The following is a 20,371-nucleotide window of genomic DNA, read 5'->3' as shown; positions in this document are numbered from 1 at the left end:
GAATCTGTGGCGATTTTCTAAATCATTGGTGTAAACTTGGTATTAAAGATAATGAAAAAAGGAGCCATTATCGATGGAAATGGTTTGGTCTGTGTACAATTGCTATCAGCTCTCTACACTAGTCCCATACTCTGTACTGCATTTCAAACTATCAGAGGCATAAACAGTGCTTGATTGGAGTCATAAATCAGGGAAACAGAATTAACAGGTTTAGTACATAGCTTATAATCCATTTGCTGAGAGTAAGGGAGAAGGTGAATAAAGTCAACAAGATTGTATATTAAGACATGATAAACTTAATAGCCCCAATTCAGGGACTATGCCCCTGCATAATTATATGTGAAGTATCTGCTGTGTCACAAAGATCATAAATCAACTAACAGAAAACATCAAGTCCTGCAGATGTTTACTTGCTATGCTTCTGGTTTCTAGCTGGGATTCGGAAAATTGATTCCCAAATTTGCTGCAAATGGGAAAACTCTGTGCTCAAATCAGTTATATGGACTTGCATGTTTTGCATGAAGATGGGCTGAATTCAAATCAGGATGCACAAAATGATCCCCTACACTCCCTTGACGGGTGCACAGATTTAGGTACATGTATATGCAGGCCACAAGCAAATGAGCATCCTATTTTCCTTGCCCTATAGTGTTGTTGCACTTCAACTTGATAAATGACCCATTCCTGCCTCTCTGCCCCCCCCCCAGAAGTTCAAGCCTTGTTAAAGCAACCTTCTTGTAGTTTACTTTCATTTTGTCACTCCACAGTAGACCTAAGACTGACCCCTGGTCCCCTACCAGCTTAAGTGCCTGTTCATTGGCATTCACACCTCACAGGGTCTTTTGTGTGTATACATGTACCTGATGCATGTGTGAAAACCCTCCTCACTGGAAGTAGGAGGTTTTCAGGCAAAGCAGCTGTAACATGTGACCCATTTCATTGATCTTATTATGGAGTTGACAACATTGTAACAGACATGGGTCTCTACCACAATAAGCATATACTAGACAACACCGCACAGAGGCAGTGCAATGTGTGGCTCATGTCTTGTGTCGAATCTGAGAAGCAGTGATGAAGGGACTGCTGTCGAAGACCATATTATGGCATGGGACACTTTGACTCCAATTACCCTAGTAACCTTCCAGGCATTTTGAGAAACAATTTGATTTGCAAATGAATATAAATCCCGATCTCTTTATGGTTAGGCAAATTTAATCTAACCAAGTCATCAAAATAAGCATGATGTGGGTCTGTTTGGTAATCACATACATTTCTGAGTGTAAAGTTGGAGATTTACTATGCTTTTCATTTGTGGAGATGATTTGACAAAAAGTTTTCCATTGACTCATCAGTGGAGATGTTGAATTCATTGGAAAGATGATTTTGTCACATATATTTCTTGGATTTCGATTCTTCTCTTCTTCTAATAGAAGAGTGATGAATGCCATAAACCGGATATGATTTTTCCCCTCAGGCCTGTCATATTTGGAACAAATGAAAGAATTTCACCACACTGTTTTCAATACAAGCTGTAAATATTCACCATAAAGGCAGGTGGGAATATTTTAATCAATAGCCTCTGAGAAACACATGAATAGAAAAATTATGCTAGCTGTCTGTTACCCCATTGGCTATACAAAAAAAAACCAACATTAATCCCATATTTCCGGTGCCTTTTGGTGACTTTTTCCTGGCAACAAGGATATGATTTATCGCTCTGACAGTTTTCTTTTGTTGAGGTCTTTGGGGCCCTCCATAGGTGGGTTTGTGATAAATGGCGAGGTAGTATGATTACCATGGACACACTGAACGATACAGACTTACCATGACACCAAAAAGGGTTTTACTGTTACCCATGCTACCTGTGATGCAATGTACTGTCGTATTGCTGGCGTTTATTATCCCTAAACTGTTGACAGCATAAGGAAAAAAATGAGATGTATTTACATATTGTCTGCACATGTGGCATGTTAATATTTAATTCAACAAATGTGTGTTTTCTAGTACATTCCAACTGAGCTGTCATTCAGTAAATGATATGAATGATTGTCAAAGGAATGAGAACCTTTATTTTAGCAGTAACGAAAGCACAAAGAGTTCATTTAATGGTTAATTAATGCACCTAATTCCATTTAATTCCTTTGCATGTACGTGTACTCGTATATGTGCCAAGTTTTTTTGTGGCGGGGGGTCCTGCTGTTCTGCAGTGAATAAAACTGAAGAGAAAGAAAAGAGACTTTTCTTTAATTTGTGATGATGCAAAAAGCAGCTTGTGAATGTCTTATCAATTAATATATTGGCACTGTATTTACAAGTTCACTTATTACGGTATTTCAATATTTTAGGATGCTGCATTTATCCAGTGAATAATAGGTTGAGAAAAGTTGAGCCAGAGGAGTGGAATAGGAGCTATTTACCAGAAGTCAGACTTGCCTGAAATATGGTAACCCATCTGAGTTGCAAGTTCTCCACAGTTTCTATCAAAGGGATCATAGCATTAGCACCATATTTTTATTTGAAATATAGAGAGTGAGATCTCCTCAACTGCAAGTTGCATTTCATATCTCAGAATAGTTCTGTGGTCTTCCAAGTTAAAACCAATGTATAGGAGAAAAAGATACTTCCTGCATTGTGATACATTTACAGTCAGAGAACCCTGCTGCATGCTGTGAAATTGTTGACTTTGGCGAAGTATTTGTAACCAGAGGGGTTTCTCCATGCACCCACACACCTGGTCAAATATGAAAATGAGCTCACTCTCCACAGACAACACTGGACTGCTGGGGGGGGGGCACAAGCTGAGCAAAAACCCATAATAGCCTGGGGTCTGATAGTACCTACCCTGACCTGCAGCTTTTTTCTCTGAGGTCGCACCATATTCCATGCCCACAAATCTTGGACAAGGGTACCCTACAGAAAACGTGTTTGTGGAGAAACCCTCTGAATGGAATAATAAGGCACTGATTGAACAGTTGGTGTATTATTTATGCGAGTATGGGGATGTGACCCTCAAGCAGTGAATACTTGGTCACCTCACAAACAGGACCTAACTCTATTTACCAATCAAACTTTACATATGCACATGTAGTTTGCTTCTAGGGCAGCCAAAACTGACATTGCAATCTTGATCATTACTTAAACACCTGTAACTGTTGTATAGAGTGGAATACAGCATTCAGTTGTAAAAAGACTGTACACATACATGTATACCCAGAAGAATATGTACATGTACACCCAGAGTTTGGTGTGTCTTCCCTAAACGCTCTTCCTGTACCTTTCAGCCCCAGAAAACTCGCACACTCTCGTGTGAATAGTTTTATGAGCCCAACCTAGTCTTTGTGAGACAAAAAATTCCTGTGTAGAAATTATGAATAGCCAACTCAGCAGGGGCTTTGGGAAGCTGTGCCAAAACATGATTGTCCCCACCTTTATAAATTCACTACATGTGCCAGGTTTTGGCCATATGAGCATCAATCATGCTGACATGTTAATGTGGTTATCGAGTATGGGGTCTACACCAGGCTATCAGGAGCCCATACCTTCCAGAAGACTTTTGATAGAGGTTTGCATATGTTTGGGGCAGTCTATCGTATTTAAATACCTCAAAACTGGCCACTCTGACAAGTAATATTGATCCTAAAATCCCTCAGTCCATGCACAGTTTACATCCAGAGTAAACATATTGTGGCCATTTGACTCCAGTCCAACCCTGTAAAGTAGTGGTTTATTTGTAATCTCAGATAGGCTCTTCTTCCTTAACCTTAACTCCCTAGGGTGTGTGCAAAATCATATTAAAATTGGAGGATTCAGGACTGTTAAGGTTAAAGCCTCAGCTAAACATGAAATAATTTTAGAAGGGAACAGGAACTGAATCTTAAACGATTGGGAAATTTAGAAACTTATTTTGTGAACTTGTTATTGTATTGTTTATGTTTTTTAACAAACAAGTATTCCATCAGGTATTGTAATTACAAAGTGCTTAAATACTGAGACTAGCTATCCCAGCCTTGTTTCCTCATCAGTGCTCGATGTTAGCACTGGTCTGTTTTATATATTTTTTCTTATACAAAATTTTCCTGGAACAGGTTTTACCTCTCCTGCTATGAACAAAACCTGGGTGAAATTGCAATGCAAGCAGGCATGCTGCAAGCAAACAAAAATTCACATCAAGATAGCTGTTTCTTTGTTACACATGAATCAAGACTACTGTGCCCTTTTCTTTCATAAGTCAACACAGTTCAGGTCTATTCAAAGAGTCTGTATGGGGTATTGGTGGTTGCTACAATACTTCTGTTGCCCAACTGCTGTATCCATTAAGGCGTGCAATTTGAACTTTTTGTGGAGGTGACTTTTCTTTGTCATTTGAGATTTTCACCACTTCCCAATATTCTGACCAGTGTGTGAGCAGACGGCATGACTAATTCATTTATCCTGTTCAGCATATGTGCACTCACTCACACAAGACATATAACGTGGTATAATTTTGATGACTGAAAGAGTATGTTTGAAAGTGATGTTACATTAAATCCAATTAAGATTCAATAGTAACGTTAAAAAGGGAATTGTTGCAGGTTTACAATTTGCCAATGGCAGTTGGGTTGGCATACACAATGTAGTAGTGTTGCAGTTCCTTTTCATCTTTAGGTGACCTTTGTTTAAATACCACCTGACACATTTTCTTTTCAGTGAGAAAGTATCTTCAGAATTATCTCTACATAATCCATGTTTAAGGATCATTTTGGCTTTCCGGTGTTCCATGCTCAATGCTACCAGGCCTAATGGTATGAAAAATGAAATACTGGATTCATCACTGACAAAATTATATAGCGTTAAGTCTGGTTTTTATTTTGAAATTGAGAAGCTGTTACTGTGGCAAACATTTTCAAATTTCAGTCAGTCATTCAAAATCTCTGAAGACTTCTCAGCATGAATTTATAAAACTATTGGTTCATTTGCAAGACAAGTGTTAATCATACCTTCGGCATAAGTCTATGCCTGTGCCATATATTTAGAGACAATCTTACATTGTAGAGCAAAACAAACAAACTATCATGCATGGTTTTCTTCAAATTTAAACACAAAATGGAGGAGAACTATTTCTAAAGAATGCTATAAAATGGACAATCCTTGGATGGTTGCAAGCTCTTAACAATCCAGTTGCATCTTGAGTTAGAATTTTCCCACCATAATGCCATCCATCACAGGAACAACAATGTCATCAGTTCTCACAAAGCAAATCCCAAATGCTTACTGCTGCATTGTCTTCAATAGTGCAGCCTTTTTTACAAAACGCCATAACCGGTCAATACAAATCTGTGAAACCTGTTGTAGTGACTCTGATAAAAACGCTAATAATCGTTGAGGTATGCAGAGTGAACTTTCCAGGGTTTACCTTAATTTTCTGGAAGGATAGTTCTAAAAAGCCTGGGATCTGACCTCCCAACACTTGGCAGCCTCCTTTCAATTTTGTAATATAAAAAGCAGATAGCATGGCTTACTTTTGATTGGATACTCAAGAGTTCACATAGTGCATGATATATTGAAACAAAGTATTCCTCCTTCTGCTGGCATAGAGAGACAAGTATGCCCCTGCCTGGGGCCATCTCTACTCTTACATTTGGTAAAATTGTGATTAGCCATGTAGTTACAGAGCACTGTTTAAGATTTGTTAGAAGATATTTCCATCAAATTGTGGACTTAACATCAATCAAATCAAACCCTTGTTGATTGTACCTTTAGCACAAAAGGCTGTACAAGACTATATCAACAGGTTTCAGGTTCAGGACAGAATTTTCCTTGGATTAGATGAACTCACTGTGAACTCTAATGAGGCAAACAGTGAATCAACCTAAATTTTGAGATTTATTAGGCCTGTAAAGCAAAACTCAAAAAGCAATATTACTGATAATCCAGTAGATACCCTTGCAAATGTTTCTTTTGTTGTTGAATACTCAGATTATGGCAAAGACCTCGAGATTAAAAACCATTCTGTTGGTTCCCTTGACAAAGGCAATGATGACCTAGTTTGCAATTAACAACGGTTAGTATCTATGGGTTTCCCCTTTTACTTGAAACAGATTATAACTTCAATTTAAAGAGGGGAGTAATCATCATGAATTGGGAGATTGAGCAGTGATCATAAATACTGGGCAACAAATCAGGCCAACCCATACAATTGTTGTCTCATTTTTGGTGTTGTCTCATGCAGCTTCTTGGAGTCAAGTCGTAGATTTATACACTAAGCTCTAATTAAGTCTTAATTCTTACAGTCAGTGTATTTGATCATTGAAAAGAGTTTGTCATGGCAAATTTTAATGATCAGTGTCACTCTTCCGTATACAATTTCCAATTGATAACTTAAACATTGTGCTCAATTACTCTATCCACAGGACAAATTTCATGCTTGAAGTTGTATTATTTTAAAAAGAATACTTAGGCTCAGATATCACAGGTAAATTTCAATGCTCGGTTCTGCCTTGCAGTTGTCTCAAATTCAGAGCAGCCGGGATGATTCATCAACAATCTGACCTTTCTGCGTTTACTTCACGGGAGAATAGTAACCGGGTGCCTTAAGTGTTGTTAGCGTTTGCGACGTTCTTATATTGCCAGGTAATGTGGGCGATAATTGGTGTGGATAATTACTAATTGGAAGGTGTTAAGGGTGATAATTGGTGATCAGAGAACTGAAAGGGACAGGCTTTGACAGATCCAGATCTGTTCTTAGTACTGCCCTGTGTCGCACATCTTAGCAAGTTACAGCACGTATTTAACACCGTTGTCCTCTCTTAATAAACCTTTTAGATGTTGCATTGATGGCTACAGTATTTTCTGAGTAGTTAATGAGTTTGTAAAGTTATGGGGAAAACTTTTTCATGAACCCTAACCCACAATCCTAACTTCTGAACGCTGAATTGATAGACTCGTGACCCAGTAGATTACTTCGCAACACCAACAGACTCGATTTGAGAGATTAATAATGAGACCGAATTTTGTACTTCGCGCATATCTGTTGTTACGAGATATCAACATGTAGACTTTACGCCGGCGTGGTTTTTCGTAATACAGTTTACTCGATCAAAAGTCCAACAAGTTTAAGTAATCAGTTGAGCTGTGCAGTCCCTTCAGGGTTGTTCGAGAGTCTGGTTTAGTAGGTGTACATTTCCGGTCTAGGTAAATAAAAAACATGTAGTCTAAACATTCAGGTTCATGCGATGAGTCACCTGCCAGTAGTAGATGACAGCGGCCGACACCACAAGACACGCTATCGGTTAAAATGATTTACAGACGCCACTACTCATTTTGGGGGTTTGCGACATCTTGATGGCATAAATCTCGAAAAGTCAATTGTGAACCGAGTTTCTTTTTATCTGAATGCCGACGGTTAGTTGTCTTTATCAACGATTTTACCGCTTGAAAGATTATGCAAACGGAAACCGATAGAATTTTCGGGAGATTATGAGGTACAGAGGCAGCAAAGTATGGCAAGCAACAGTTGCTATCACAGTTAGTTAGGTTAAGCCTTAAGTCTGCAAGGCAGGAAGAAAAATGTGACCGAATTCCCACGTTATCAAAACAAGCCCAGACTTGCCCTGTACGATGTGGCAGTGGTAAAGTCCGGAACCCCAATTTGGGTTTGGGCCGGCAACTCAAAGGCCTAGACGTGCATTGTCACCACAGTTGACAAAAGCTTAAAGGGTCTTCGTCAACTGAAAAGCTTCACCCAAGCGTCCACCTTTTTTGCAGCAACTTGGGTGGCTCCCCCCCCCCATCAATCCCCATTCCAAGCCGAACAGGCCCAAGCAAAAAGGAACTTGGTATTATCCTATGGTAGATATGTGCAGTATGCAATGGTATTGTTCTCTTTTCAGCCCTCTGAATGCAAACCGGCGGTGCCTCCGTCACTCCGACGACGTCGGTACACTATCTCTTGTAACATTGGCGTTGCAGCCTTTTTCACGAATGCGAATTTTGCGAAATCCCTTTATTTGTATATCGATGCTCAGAAGATCAGAAATCAATGCTCTAGTTTTGTTATGGCCAGGTATTTACTATTTTTTCGAAAAATATAATCCTACCTTCGAATGAGTTATATAATTATGTTTTTGTGGAAAGATAAAGCATGTCTGTCGGCTGCGTACGTCAGTGGTAAATACAATGTGGACGTTGATTTCCAACTTTCCAGTTGCTCAAACTACTACCGTACTCTTTTCATACAGACTATATAAAGGAACATAATACATAACCTTAATCTAGCGTTCGGGTTCCTTACCGTGATTGTGAACGAAGTTGAAAGTGGATTTCGGGCGTTTGAAAAGATAATTTAAGAATCGTCTAGTTACTTTCTGCGTGGAGCGGTTAGCCACAAAACATGATTTCTTAGACTACCTACACACTAATCCACGAGCCTTATAGTAATTCCCATTTTACACCTTTATTTACACAGATGACTGTTTCGTAGGAATCTGATTACCTAGCAGTCTTTACCATGGCTAAAAATCTATGACATTTGTGTAAGTCGGTTGAGATAGAAGATGCTTGAACCGTGCTTGAACCCAAGCGAAATGCCACTCATGGCATGCATTATAAGCAGTTTATCTGAAAAGCAAGGTTAAACATTACTTCTGCAGTTTGCAATTATACACTCTGCAATCAAGGTAAATATCGACAGAATCGCAAGCACAAATAAAACACAAATTTTATTTACACGGTATAATGATGGGAAAGATCTCCAGGATAATGGACACCTTACTTCAGAACAATAATTATCCTGGCATATTGCTTTGAACATATCCGCCCAAATTGTATTTGCATTCGAATGAAATGTTGCACTGTCATACATTTTTTACACTATGAGTTTACAAAAAAGAGTATTGACTGTTGAACATTCTTCTGTACACTTTTAACAAACATATATCCTTTAACTGTTGCTGGATTAACGTTCTTGCGATAACTACAACGGCTTTGAGTATTAGCAGTTGGTTTTTGACAAATTACCCTGCCCCCAGGCAACTTTTTTACGCGTTGTGTCGTCAGTTTCTCTGAACCAGAAAGAAAGGGGAGGACGTGTGTTTGTACACGGGAACAGAATGGGAGAATCGACCTCCATCCAAGGTCCACCTGGGTACAAAATTGTATTGATGTCTCTGACGTTAGGGCGTAAACTTATGGAATTCGTGACTGGTAGAGAAATTGGGGGAAGCTTTTAGAACACCGTGGATCCTTTGATAAAACCACGACGTATCCGCGTTGAAATCAGGTCAGAGGTGTGAAGGGATGGGTCCAGCATCCTGTGGTGCGTGTATCTTTGCTTTCGCTCAAGGACTTTTATATGACGAGATGGAAATCTTCCCCGACTGGTATTATATCGTTAACTTCCCCTCTGCAGGGTGTAAGTCACGCTCCTGCCTGGGGTAAGTAATGAGGAGGAATTGGACCGTGGCATTCTTGGCATGGTTGACTCGTGACGTTTCCTCTTCAAGAAAGGGACTAGCACTGAAGTCCTTTTATTCGAGTTGTATCCTTAGAGACGGACTGTGCACGGACGGCCAACCTATTCCTTGGCTGTTGGTGGGTGTACCTGTGGTGAGTGTCTTAATTGGTTCCCGTCATAACACACGTGGGTGATGACAAAACCACAAATGCGTTGTGGATGCTGTTCAAAGCATGCAAATTTTAAACGTATTGAGATAAATATGTCTTTCACTTGGAGTTCCAGCAGTCTTACCCACTAAATGGAATTAATTGTGAGACACCTGACAAGGTAAGGCGAATCTTAAGACATTGGCCTGATGTCGTGCGGAGTATTTGGTCATATTCCCCTGCTCGTGATAATTTTGTGTAAAAGTTCTTAAAGGTGCCATCTCTTTGGTATGTTATGTTTTAGAATTCGTCGTCGACCATATTGTCAAGCTATCGATACCAATGTCTTTGACCCTCAACATTAACGGATCGGTGACTCAAAGAATGTTACAAAAAGTTTACTTTGCACAGTTTCGAAATCTTCAGCTTATGTTGGGCGCGGCCCAAACTGAACTCCGGGTTACTGTCCTCCTGTGGTTTACTGTAATACATGTATATGATTTATCATTCAACAGAAATTCCCGTCCAGAGGGAATAGACAGTCGTTAGTCTTTCAGATTAGAGTAGACGTAATACGCCCTATAATCGCATACCATCATCGGTATGCGTTTGATTAATGCAACAAGTGGCACTGTCCTTGGGTGGTTTGTGAAGTCAAGAGAGGTGTGCACGAACGTACACGAACTCAAGAGACTGTGTAGTCGTACATTGTTTTTGTACAATAAATGTTAAGTAGAAATTTTTTTAAATGTCTATAGGATTAGACTTGCACGGTGAAATATACATGTAAATATACACGGAGCACATTTTGGTCAGATTTCCGCGTTCAACTGTACTGTATTTAACCGTTTAAGCCAGCGTCACTGAACTTTGAAGCTTGTGTTTGTGTTGATTATTGCTTTATTTTGGTTTCAGTCGAGATTCAGTCGGCTGCAGTTCTTCCAGTGTAAACCTGCTTTATTTTGCCTTTCATAAAGAGTCAACCTGTCTGTAAATAGCAAGACGGATTCAGTCGCAGCACCTCCATGGTTGTTAAAAAAAGCAATGAGGGTGGTAATTTAATACACCAGTCTGCAACTTCTTCACTGTTATTTTGTCGGTGTACTTTTACGAGCCCCCCCCCAGCAAGTTATACCAGGGAGGGAAATAAAGCGCGTCGGAAGTACCAATTACAAATCGTTTCGGGCCATTGTCGTTTTGCAAGATTGCATGCCTGATGTTCACCATTGGAGGGGGTCCATTGCATCATCTTCTCTACCGAACTCTTACTCCAGTTCATGAATGGTTTCGTTCAAACCAGTACAATTCAAACACAGACTGCAAATAGACGTGGGTCCATGGTAAGTATGGCTCTAAGCAAGAATAAGATAAAAATAATAAACTTTATTGTAATTAACTTAAGTCCAAGAGCATTTCATTGTCTTTGCAAACGAAAAACTTGGTTTTATAGTTGCTTGCCGCCAAGAAACGGATCATACGGCTTAAAAATTTTTTTTATCCATTCATTTATTTATTTGTAGTAATGGGTCTATCACTATACCATCGACTTCGTAAACCTTGTTTGAAAAGGTTTGAATTGAAGAAAATGTCCGTGGGCTTTCGGTGGTATTTGCACACGAGATCTCCCATTTCTGGAATGTAGGTTCTGCCACTCAAACTCATGAGAACACTCTATCTTCCATGATCTTTCAACGATCGGATGCCGAACCGCAGGCCTTGCGGTTTTCTATGGCGAACAAGGGTCAATATTGCACCATCCGGAAGTCTCTTGGGTTAGCTGGGGCTGATTAAACACGGGAACCGAACCACGGGATTGTTTGTCCTGCTGCAAATTCAAAGTCTGTATACAGAGAAATCACAATAGATATGTGGAACAATTGCTATGGCTTTTGATCCAAACTTCTTTGTGTACGTGTACACAAATACAGACTCCTTTCAGCATCACGTGAGCAGTGTAACGGCCAGTCGCAGGGTTTTTTAATTTATTGAGGCAACGGCCGACTGAAAGTGTTTACTAATTTTTTTAACGGCTGCTTTCCCCCACCCCCCAAAAAAATCCCGATAGCTTTTCGAAAAGAAATTCGGCTCTGGATTGGAAATTTCTCATTACCCACCATATTCGTTTCTGCCCTGATGAATTAGTTGTTCAGACTGAGGTTTAAATGCGTGTATTTGAAGTACATTGTATATCTGACCAAAAAGAAACAAACGTTGGCTTCAAAAAAGGAAGGTTTTTTAATTTCTTCGTGGAATATTATACATTTACCATGTATACATGCACGTGTCTGAATGGTACGCGTTGTACATGTACATGTACAATGTACATTGTACATGTACACATGCACTGTACATGTACACGTACTGTACATGTACGGTATATGTACTGTACATCATGTACTGTACGTGGCGTTATAGGGCCCAACGCGTTGGGTCCAGGACCTATTCTTTGTGCATGGATATGTGAGCTGTCAGGCAATTCGAAACCCCGCCCACTCACCGGCCGGCGCACGGATCTCGTACACGTCTTACCACCGCCGCGCCGAGCTAGATAGATTGGACGTTCATTCCACGGTTATCATCGCACCGTAACCGGTCGGTCGGGCACGGCATGCAGCTCTCAAGCTAGCTCTCGCGATCGAACAGCTACATGTACATGTATAGCTTAACGACCAAATAGGCTCTACACGGAAAGAACTGCTGGGTTCTCAGGACATGAGCAAAAAAACACGGATTTTTATTACATGGATGAAGTTCACCCGGGTGAAATCTCAATCTCAAGACCAGTCTCGGAGGTATTTATTTTTTTTTTCATTTTGAACATTCATAAATGAAATTAATGGTTGGGACGTACATGTATTGTAACGATCGGTGGGGTTTATTGTGCTTGAAAGTTGAATGTGTACGTTAGCTCTGCATGATGATATGCATTGCCAGCCATGGCCAGCACTGGACATGGGCCACAAGAATATCAGATTGGATCAATTATGTCAAAACATGAGTAGTGGATGGTCAAATATATGCATAAGTTGACGGCTACAACAGAAAAAACTTTTTAAAGACACTGTGATGATGAAGTTTCAAATAAATTTCCCATCTCGGCAAGCATGGCATGGTGTACTGTTCTGTATACAGAGATCACTAATTTTCCCTTGCATTGGTTCATTGGTCATAGCATGTCTTAAAAGTAAAATTAGCAGGAAAAAAATTAACATTGAAGCATTTCCTTAGAAAACACTTGGAAATTTTATACCAGTCTCATAGGATTTGTGCAAAGGTCAAATGATGTCCGTATGTTGAACTCTTTCCCTTTCTTTGTATCAGCTGGTATTTTCAAAGGGTTCATGTAAAGCAACAGTACATGTACATGTACATGGGTTTTGTCTGTTGTTGTCTCCAATACGTTTTTGCTGGTGTGCTGCTTGCGTGGCATGTTACACGTTGGAACTTTGAGGAAATTAGAAAATTCATAAACTGGTTGTTACAAAATGACAGATCGGAGTTTCATATGTTCAATAAGGCATAACTCACTGTGACTAAGAGATAAGGTATTATCACTGAGACCAAAGGAAAATCATTTCTTGGAGTTTTAACCAAAATGGATAATGAAAGCATGATTTCTGAACAAAACAATAGAAAATTATATTACCTTAAAAACCGATACCGTTACTTAAATACTACTTTTAACCAGCAAAGACAATGTCATAACAGCGTCTGTATTTCTATAGGCTGTCCTGTGAATGTCTGGTATGACCACAGTTCAGGTTATCTGGTAGAAAAACCCTTCCTGTGGTTTACATGTACATGTACCTCCACGCCCATTATGTTTTGTCATTACGACAGAAATTTCACAGACAGGTCACAACACAGCAGTTGTCTGAGAATTGAGCACTGCTTGATTACCTTATCAGCCAGGTCAATCTAGATCTACTCCACTGGTCAAGCGTTCACACTACACTGACCAAACCAAATACACAGTGCAGGATACACTGCCTGGCAGTTTCCATTGTTCAACATCATACAGACAAGGATTTTGCCTCTGTGTATTGAATCAGGTAATTTACCCCCTCATTTTTTATCCTTTGTGTTGCAGATATTCACTCAAGCTGCCTGTGAAAGGAGTCAAAAGACCCCGAAATGCCCATGAGAGTGGTTTTGACTGCAAACTAGACAGACAGCCTGTCACAGCAACACCAAAGTTTGGAATGGAACTGGGGTAGCTCATCAGAAGATATTAACTATGGCCACATGTACTCTACAGGGGAAGAAGTTCTACTGCCGGGAGTGGGCATTCCAGAAGCTGCTGCACAGTCTGGAGAGCAGACCAGCCTCCAAGACATGTGGCACTCTCATCATGGGTGGGCCAGGCAGTGGCAAGACTTCCATATGCTCCGAGGTAGTCTGGCCCACATCAAACCATGGCAAGCAGAAGAGCCTCAACAAGCGGATGCTGGCCTACCACTTCTGCCAAGCACATGACCTGGACACCCTCTCCGTACCCAACTTCATCCTGGGACTAGTTAGTCTGATTTCAAGATCAACGTTGATCCATGGATATGATGAAAAACTACGCAATCCTAATGTGCAGGCAGTTTTGGAACCAGCTGCCTGTGAGAAGAATCCTGATGAAGCTTTCAAGAATGGAATATTGCAACCACTGTGTTCTCTGAATCCCCCCTCTCGGAATTGCTTTATCCTTGTGGACTCTATTGATGAGGCCTATCCAAGGCTTGACGGTGAGAGATGCTCCACTAGTAGAACTATTGCAGAACTCCTTGCTAATCACCACGAACTGTTTCCATCATGGCTGTGCCTAATATGCAGTGCACGCCGTCAGAGCAAATCAGTAACCCGTATGTTTACTGGGTTCAGAAAATTGAGTCTTGATGACTTACGGAAATCGCATGTGGTGCGCGATGTACAGCAGTATATTCTTTGCCGCCTGGATCGAGAGGAATTGCTCAGGCAGCAGCTTAGTCGAGACACTGCAGAAATGCTAAACCAGCTACATATCAAAAGTAATGGATGTATGATGTACCTTGAAAAAGTCTTAGATGGAGTCGCGAACAATTTCATACAGCTGAAGGAAATCTCAGATATACCTGGGACACTAAATGGACTGTACCTGTGGCTTTGTCAGCGTCTGTTTATCAAGAAACAGTTCACAAGGATAAGACCAATTTTCAATGTCATGCTGGCAGCACAATGTCCACTGACAGATTCAGAACTCTATGCGTGCACAAGGACTCAAAACACAAGCCTTACAGAAGTAGACTTCCAAGAGAGACTTGTGAAAATGGGACAACTCTTGGTGCGAGGAAAGGACCAGAGACTTCTCATCTTCCATTATAGTTTTGTGGAGTGGCTCCTAGATGTAAAACACTGCACACGGAAATACCTGTGCAGTATGGCAGAGGGGCATGCCATGATCGCCATGAGGTACTCGTGTGAAGCTCCAAATCTCACCCCAGCACAGGTGCAAAATTTTGCTGCTAATCTCCTGCAGGCAAAATTTGTGCCTCCATTAGAGCCCCACCACCTCACTCTGTGGCTGATGTGGATGGGTACTCCACTGAAAGACTGCCTAATGAGCTCAACACCTAAAAGTCAACAGGTGTTGCAACTGCTTGTGTCAGCAGGGGCAAAGGTGATAGATCTGGATGAAAGTTCTATTGCCCTCCAGGATGCACTTGACAGGGAAGATTCTCTCAAGACCTTACTTGAGAGTGGTGCATCTATCAATCAGGTGGATAGCAACGGGCGTTCGCTTCTTGCCAATGCTGCGTACTGCGGCAATTTAAGAGTGGTGAAGTTCCTACTGGCCAGAGGTGCAGACTCAACAATAACTGACAGGACTGGTCAGACTGCATTGGGACTGGCTGCCCGACAGGGGCACTGTGAAGTTGTCAGTGTACTCATTGAATATCATGCTGAACTGGACCATGTAGATCATGATGGCTGGACACCACTACGTTCAGCAGCATGGGCTGGACATGCTGATGTTGTAGCTGCTCTTTTGGCTGCTGGGGCAAAAGTGGATTGTAGCGACACTGACAAACGAACTGCACTACGTGCTGCAGCCTGGGGTGGCCACTGTGATATTGTAATGAATCTAGTAGAACACGGTGCAGATGTTAACCAGGCTGATAATGAAGGGCGCACACCTCTCATTGCTGCAGCTTACATGGGGCACAAGAAGATCATTGAATATCTACTAGATAATGGTGCTGATATCAATCACGTGGACTGTGATGGCCGCACAGCACTCACTGTTGCTGCAATGTCAGTGGCTGTCAGCCAAGGCCACACAAGTGTCATTACCCTTCTCATTGAAAGGGGAGCAAGTGTCGATCACAGTGACAATGAAGGTATGTCTCCACTGATTGTTGCTGCCAGCGAGGGACATCAGACAGTTGTCGAGCTCCTTCTTGAAGGTGATGGTGACATCGATCACACAGACAATAACAATCGCACTGCATTGATAGCTGCCTCTAACATGCGCCACACTGATGTTGTCAAGACACTCCTTTACTGGGATGCAGCTGTGGATACAATTGATAATGAAGGCAGAACTGTTCTCTCAATCGCTGCTGCTGAGGGCAATGCAGAGGTTGTACGCATGCTTCTTGACCGTGGCCTGGATGAGATGCATAAAGATCATCATGGTTGGACTCCACTTCACATGGCTGCTTATGGAGGCCATAGAGAAGTCTGTAGGGTGTTTCTCAGCCAGACTAGTCATGTTTCTGTTGACATAATGGACAGAGATGGAAGAACACCACTGACTCTTGCAGCTCAAGAGGGCAAGCTGGAGACAGTAAAGGAATTACTTAACTACAATGCAAACATTCACCACACTGCTCATGATGGACGCAGTGTTGTCAGAGCTGCTGCATTGGAGGGTCATCAAGAGGTTGTCCGGCTACTCATTGAGGGAGATGCAGATATCAATTACAAAGATGCAGAGGGTAGGTCCACACTGTATATGCTTGCTCTAGAGAACAAGGTCCTCATGGCCCATTTCTTGCTGGAATGTGGTGCAGACACAGAAAACCCTGATTTTGAAGGGAGAACACCTCTTCATGTAGCTGCCTGGCAGGGTCACACAGAGATGGTCAATGTACTCCTAAGTTTTCATGCAAACCCAAATGCAATGGACAAAGAGAAGCGTTCTGTTCTGCAATCAGCTGCATGGCAAGGACATGTTATGGTAGCCAATTCTCTTCTGGAAAAGGGAGCAAATATAAACCACACTTGTAATCAGGGTGCCTCTGCACTTTGTATAGCAGCCCAAGAAGGTCATGTAGATGTTGTGAAGTGTCTCCTTGAGCATGGAGCAGATCCAGCCCAATCTGACAAACATGGTCGGACGGCCATGAAGGTTGCCCTCAAAGGTGGCCACCAAGCCATCATCAAGCTCTTGGAAAAGTGTGGAGTGCCAAATCCACTCTCTCCATTGCCATCAAGAGCTGCCCATAATCGGAAAAATTGTTGCGGAACAGGTGGTTCTTCGTCTTCCAATCAGAGCAGTGAAAATGCAAAGACCATTTCATCCAGCATGTTGACCAATGGTGGGCTGATGCAAGCTAGTTCTTCATCTAACTCCCCTGATTCCACCTTTGACCAGAGAAAATCCTCTGTATCCAACCAGTCATCCAAGTCTTCATCAAATCTAACATCTGTTTCGACTGTTAATTCAACCTTACATCTCCATCCACCGAAGGAGAACAGCCAGCGAAGTTCAACCTTTACAGAGGTACTACAGCATCTGGCCCCTCAAAACAAGAAGAGGAGTGGAAGCTCCCATGGCAGAGCACCAGAGTCCTGCAGAAATCAGTCTGTGTTGGCAAAGGTTACACCAGCTTCCTCCTTTCAGACCATACCTGAGAATATTGTAACAACCCACAGCACTGACAAAACACAGCCTGGAAGTTCTAAGTCTCACACAGGTGCTGTGCAGTCTCCAAGAAGATCACCATCTCCTCATATCTCCTCCAGGTCTACCTCTCCAAGCCTACAGCCATCCAGCCCACTGTCTCAAGCCTCACTTCAATCTCCGGTCCGGATGTCGCCACAAACATCGCCATCACATTGCCATTATCACAATAACAACAAACCAGTGTTTCCCTTCCAGAATCCTCAGTGTACATCACAGGTAGCAGTAGAAGTACACAGTAATCCAGAGATCAGATCTGCCTCACCACAACCTAGAATGGGAGTTCACAAATCTCCGAAATTTGAGAGAAAAGCAAGGTCTTCCTCTTTAAGAGAAAAAAAGATGGCTAATCATCAGGCACCTCCCCAGAATGGCCACAATCACATCAATGGCCAGCCTCCCTATCAACCCTTACCACAGGGTCACCAGCATCAGTCACTGCAACACATCTCAGCCATCAATGGGAATCATCACAATTCATGTCAGATGCAGTCCCAGGGTTTTCATCCATTCTACTCCCCTCCAAGCCAACGCAGGTTCCAACCCTCTGTGCAACCCCAGTGTTGCCTCAGGACTGGTGCACAAACCCTTGAACAATCTCCTGAGAACAGACCCCATGGAGGGCCTGCCCACCATCGCTCCAACTCGCAGCCCGTCCACATGATGGAGTGTCACTGTCATGAACATGTGCACTTCCAGCGCAAAGCATCCCTACCTGTATCCTTCAATCAGATTAACCTGCAGCGAGTACTCTCGGCAACACCAGCAGCCCCTGGTTCACCAGAAACAAGACCAAGACGAAATGGTATTGTGACCAATCCTAACTATAAGAACTATCACAACAAAATGGGACTTCATGGGAGTCAAACCATGTTGACGCAACAACCGAGCATCATCACAGGTGACAACCACAAAGGTCTCTCTGCTTTGGAACTTAAGCAAGCTATGAAGACCAGCTTTGAGGGATCATGCAGGAATGGATACAAAAAGGAAACACCATTGTAATTGTTGGTGAGTAACATATCAGTCCTGTTTTTCAAGACACTCTCTATCATTGGCACACACATGAAAGAAAAACATGCAGAAACTACCAGGTAAAATGAGAAGATCCATAAGTTTTGCTACTTATTCATTCAATGTACATGTATCTAAAAACCACTTGCACTATAAGAAGCAGCCACATCTGGCACTGCGAATGTATTCTCTCTCTCTCTCTAAGTGTATTGCCACAATTTACAAAAATGCCACAATTATTACATGTACTGTACATGTACATTCAAAATTGAAGTTAAAATTGACTTTTTAACCAATCAAATCATTAATATTTCAGTTTTACAAAATAAGGTCAAGAAGTCTTTTTAAATCAGCACCAACAACTTAAGAGTGAAACCGGGGGATACTCTTTGGCTAAAATGCTTCAGGGTGTAGGTTTTATTCGTATTATTCAGTTTTACCATGCATGTATGGCAACTGCAACTCATCTGCATCATGATCTCAAGTTTAAGACTAGCCACGAATGATTTGTGCCTGAAGCAGTTTCATAAAGCTTTCTTTATCTGGGACCAGATCAGGAGGGGGAAAATTCATCTATTGGCTGTTTCCCATGAGGGACTTTGATGACAGTCTCAGGGGCTTTATCCAACCCAACGTCTGTCAAGTCTTGTCCATTTAATACATCACTGCCAATTATGTTCAGCAGGGAAGTTAAGCATTGATTTAATTTTGTGTTGTCTATAGCAGGAGGAAACAAGATGCACATTTGGATGTGAATTTTATATTAAAATTCACATTTGATTCTGTTGGCAGCATTTGAGGGCTTTTCGTCAAAGTGATAACAGAAAAATTTTGCAAAACATTGAGACTTCAGTCACATTCACTATCGTAGTACATACAGAGAAAAAATAAAACGTACATACTGCTTTCTGTCCGTAGTCATGACCGCACAATCCCTTTAATTACATGCTACAAATACACACAGTCTGACACAAATGCTTGTCCCAAAAGCATTAAATTGGCTTCTCAATCACGATGCGTGTGTTAGCATGTACATGTATTTGGCATTTCATAGGTTTCTAATTGCTTTCCAAATGCAATGTACACTAAGGCACATGTAAATGTACCCAGGGTGGGAGTTTCCTAATGGCAAACCAAACACAGACCTTGCTCTGAGCCAGGGAAAGCAGATCTCATGACCTGAAGTGTACATGTAAGTTGCGAGTGAGGTGGGAACTTGCTCAGCAGTTAGCCAAAAATTTGTGCCTGCTTATGAGTGGCATTACATGTACTGTACGTACATGTACATCTAGGTTTACCTCCTTTGTATACATTATAGCATACAGTTATACAATTAATGCACATTTATATACGTAGACGTAGGTTTTTCATTAATGGCAAGCATTATTAGTATACCTTCCATTCTGAATTTATGTGGTATTTCTGGGTTTGTTTGTTTGTTTTTCATTTAAAATGCATTGTTGATGCCTGATGCAGATGCTCTTTTTAGAAGGCAGGAGGGGCAAAGGTAGTTGGTTTCATGCTACAGTATTAAAGTTAATATTACTGATAAGAGCTCTGAGTAGCAGGTGTGTTATGTCAATGATAAAAAGACCCAGTATTGGCATAGAACACCCTCTGCTGGGATTGCCAGTGGGCACACCTAAAGATAACACATGTAGCTCATTTGTTTAGCCCTTTGCCTCTTTTGGGAAAGTTCAAGTAGTATTAGTTGGGGGCAGCTTAGAAGTGGTAGACACTGAGATTTTACAAATACGGGGTTGGCTCGTTCTTTCACACTAATGCCGTTCATGTACGAAGAATAAATAGAATTAAGAGCTTGTTATATTGTGTTTCTCTCTGAAC

At 41.5% G+C, this 20,371-nt stretch overlaps 2 protein-coding genes across 9 annotated transcripts in view; one reads left to right on the top strand and one right to left on the bottom strand.

The window, feature by feature from the left end:
- The window catches only part of LOC110983736 (crystallin J1A-like), an 83,894-nt gene that overhangs the window by 52,270 nt on the left and 11,253 nt on the right, over nt 1–20,371 (bottom strand). The gene's annotated exons all lie outside the window — the stretch shown is intronic.
- The window catches only part of LOC110983738 (uncharacterized), a 69,435-nt gene that overhangs the window by 42,803 nt on the left and 6,261 nt on the right, over nt 1–20,371 (top strand). For 4 of the 7 annotated variants that reach the window (XM_087133668.1, XM_087133667.1, XM_087133669.1 and 1 more), the window contains one exon: nt 13,670–18,523. In XM_087133668.1, the coding sequence (XP_086989794.1) occupies nt 13,817–18,517 (4,701 nt within the window). In that variant the 5' untranslated portion in view covers nt 13,670–13,816 and the 3' untranslated portion in view covers nt 18,518–18,523. Of the gene's footprint in view, nt 1–8,585; nt 9,583–9,621; nt 9,761–11,951; nt 12,372–13,669; nt 18,524–20,371 lie in introns of those variants that run through there. The other 3 variants (XM_087133674.1, XM_087133673.1, XM_087133672.1) reach the window with 3 other exon arrangements.

This window comes from Acanthaster planci, linkage group LG02, assembly GCF_054643075.1.
Source record: "Acanthaster planci isolate LZ-2023a linkage group LG02, COTS_SCS, whole genome shotgun sequence".
NCBI lineage: Eukaryota > Metazoa > Echinodermata > Asteroidea > Valvatida > Acanthasteridae > Acanthaster > Acanthaster planci.
Note: the sequence above shows the minus strand (reverse complement) of the source record. Positions and strands in the feature narration are given on the sequence as shown.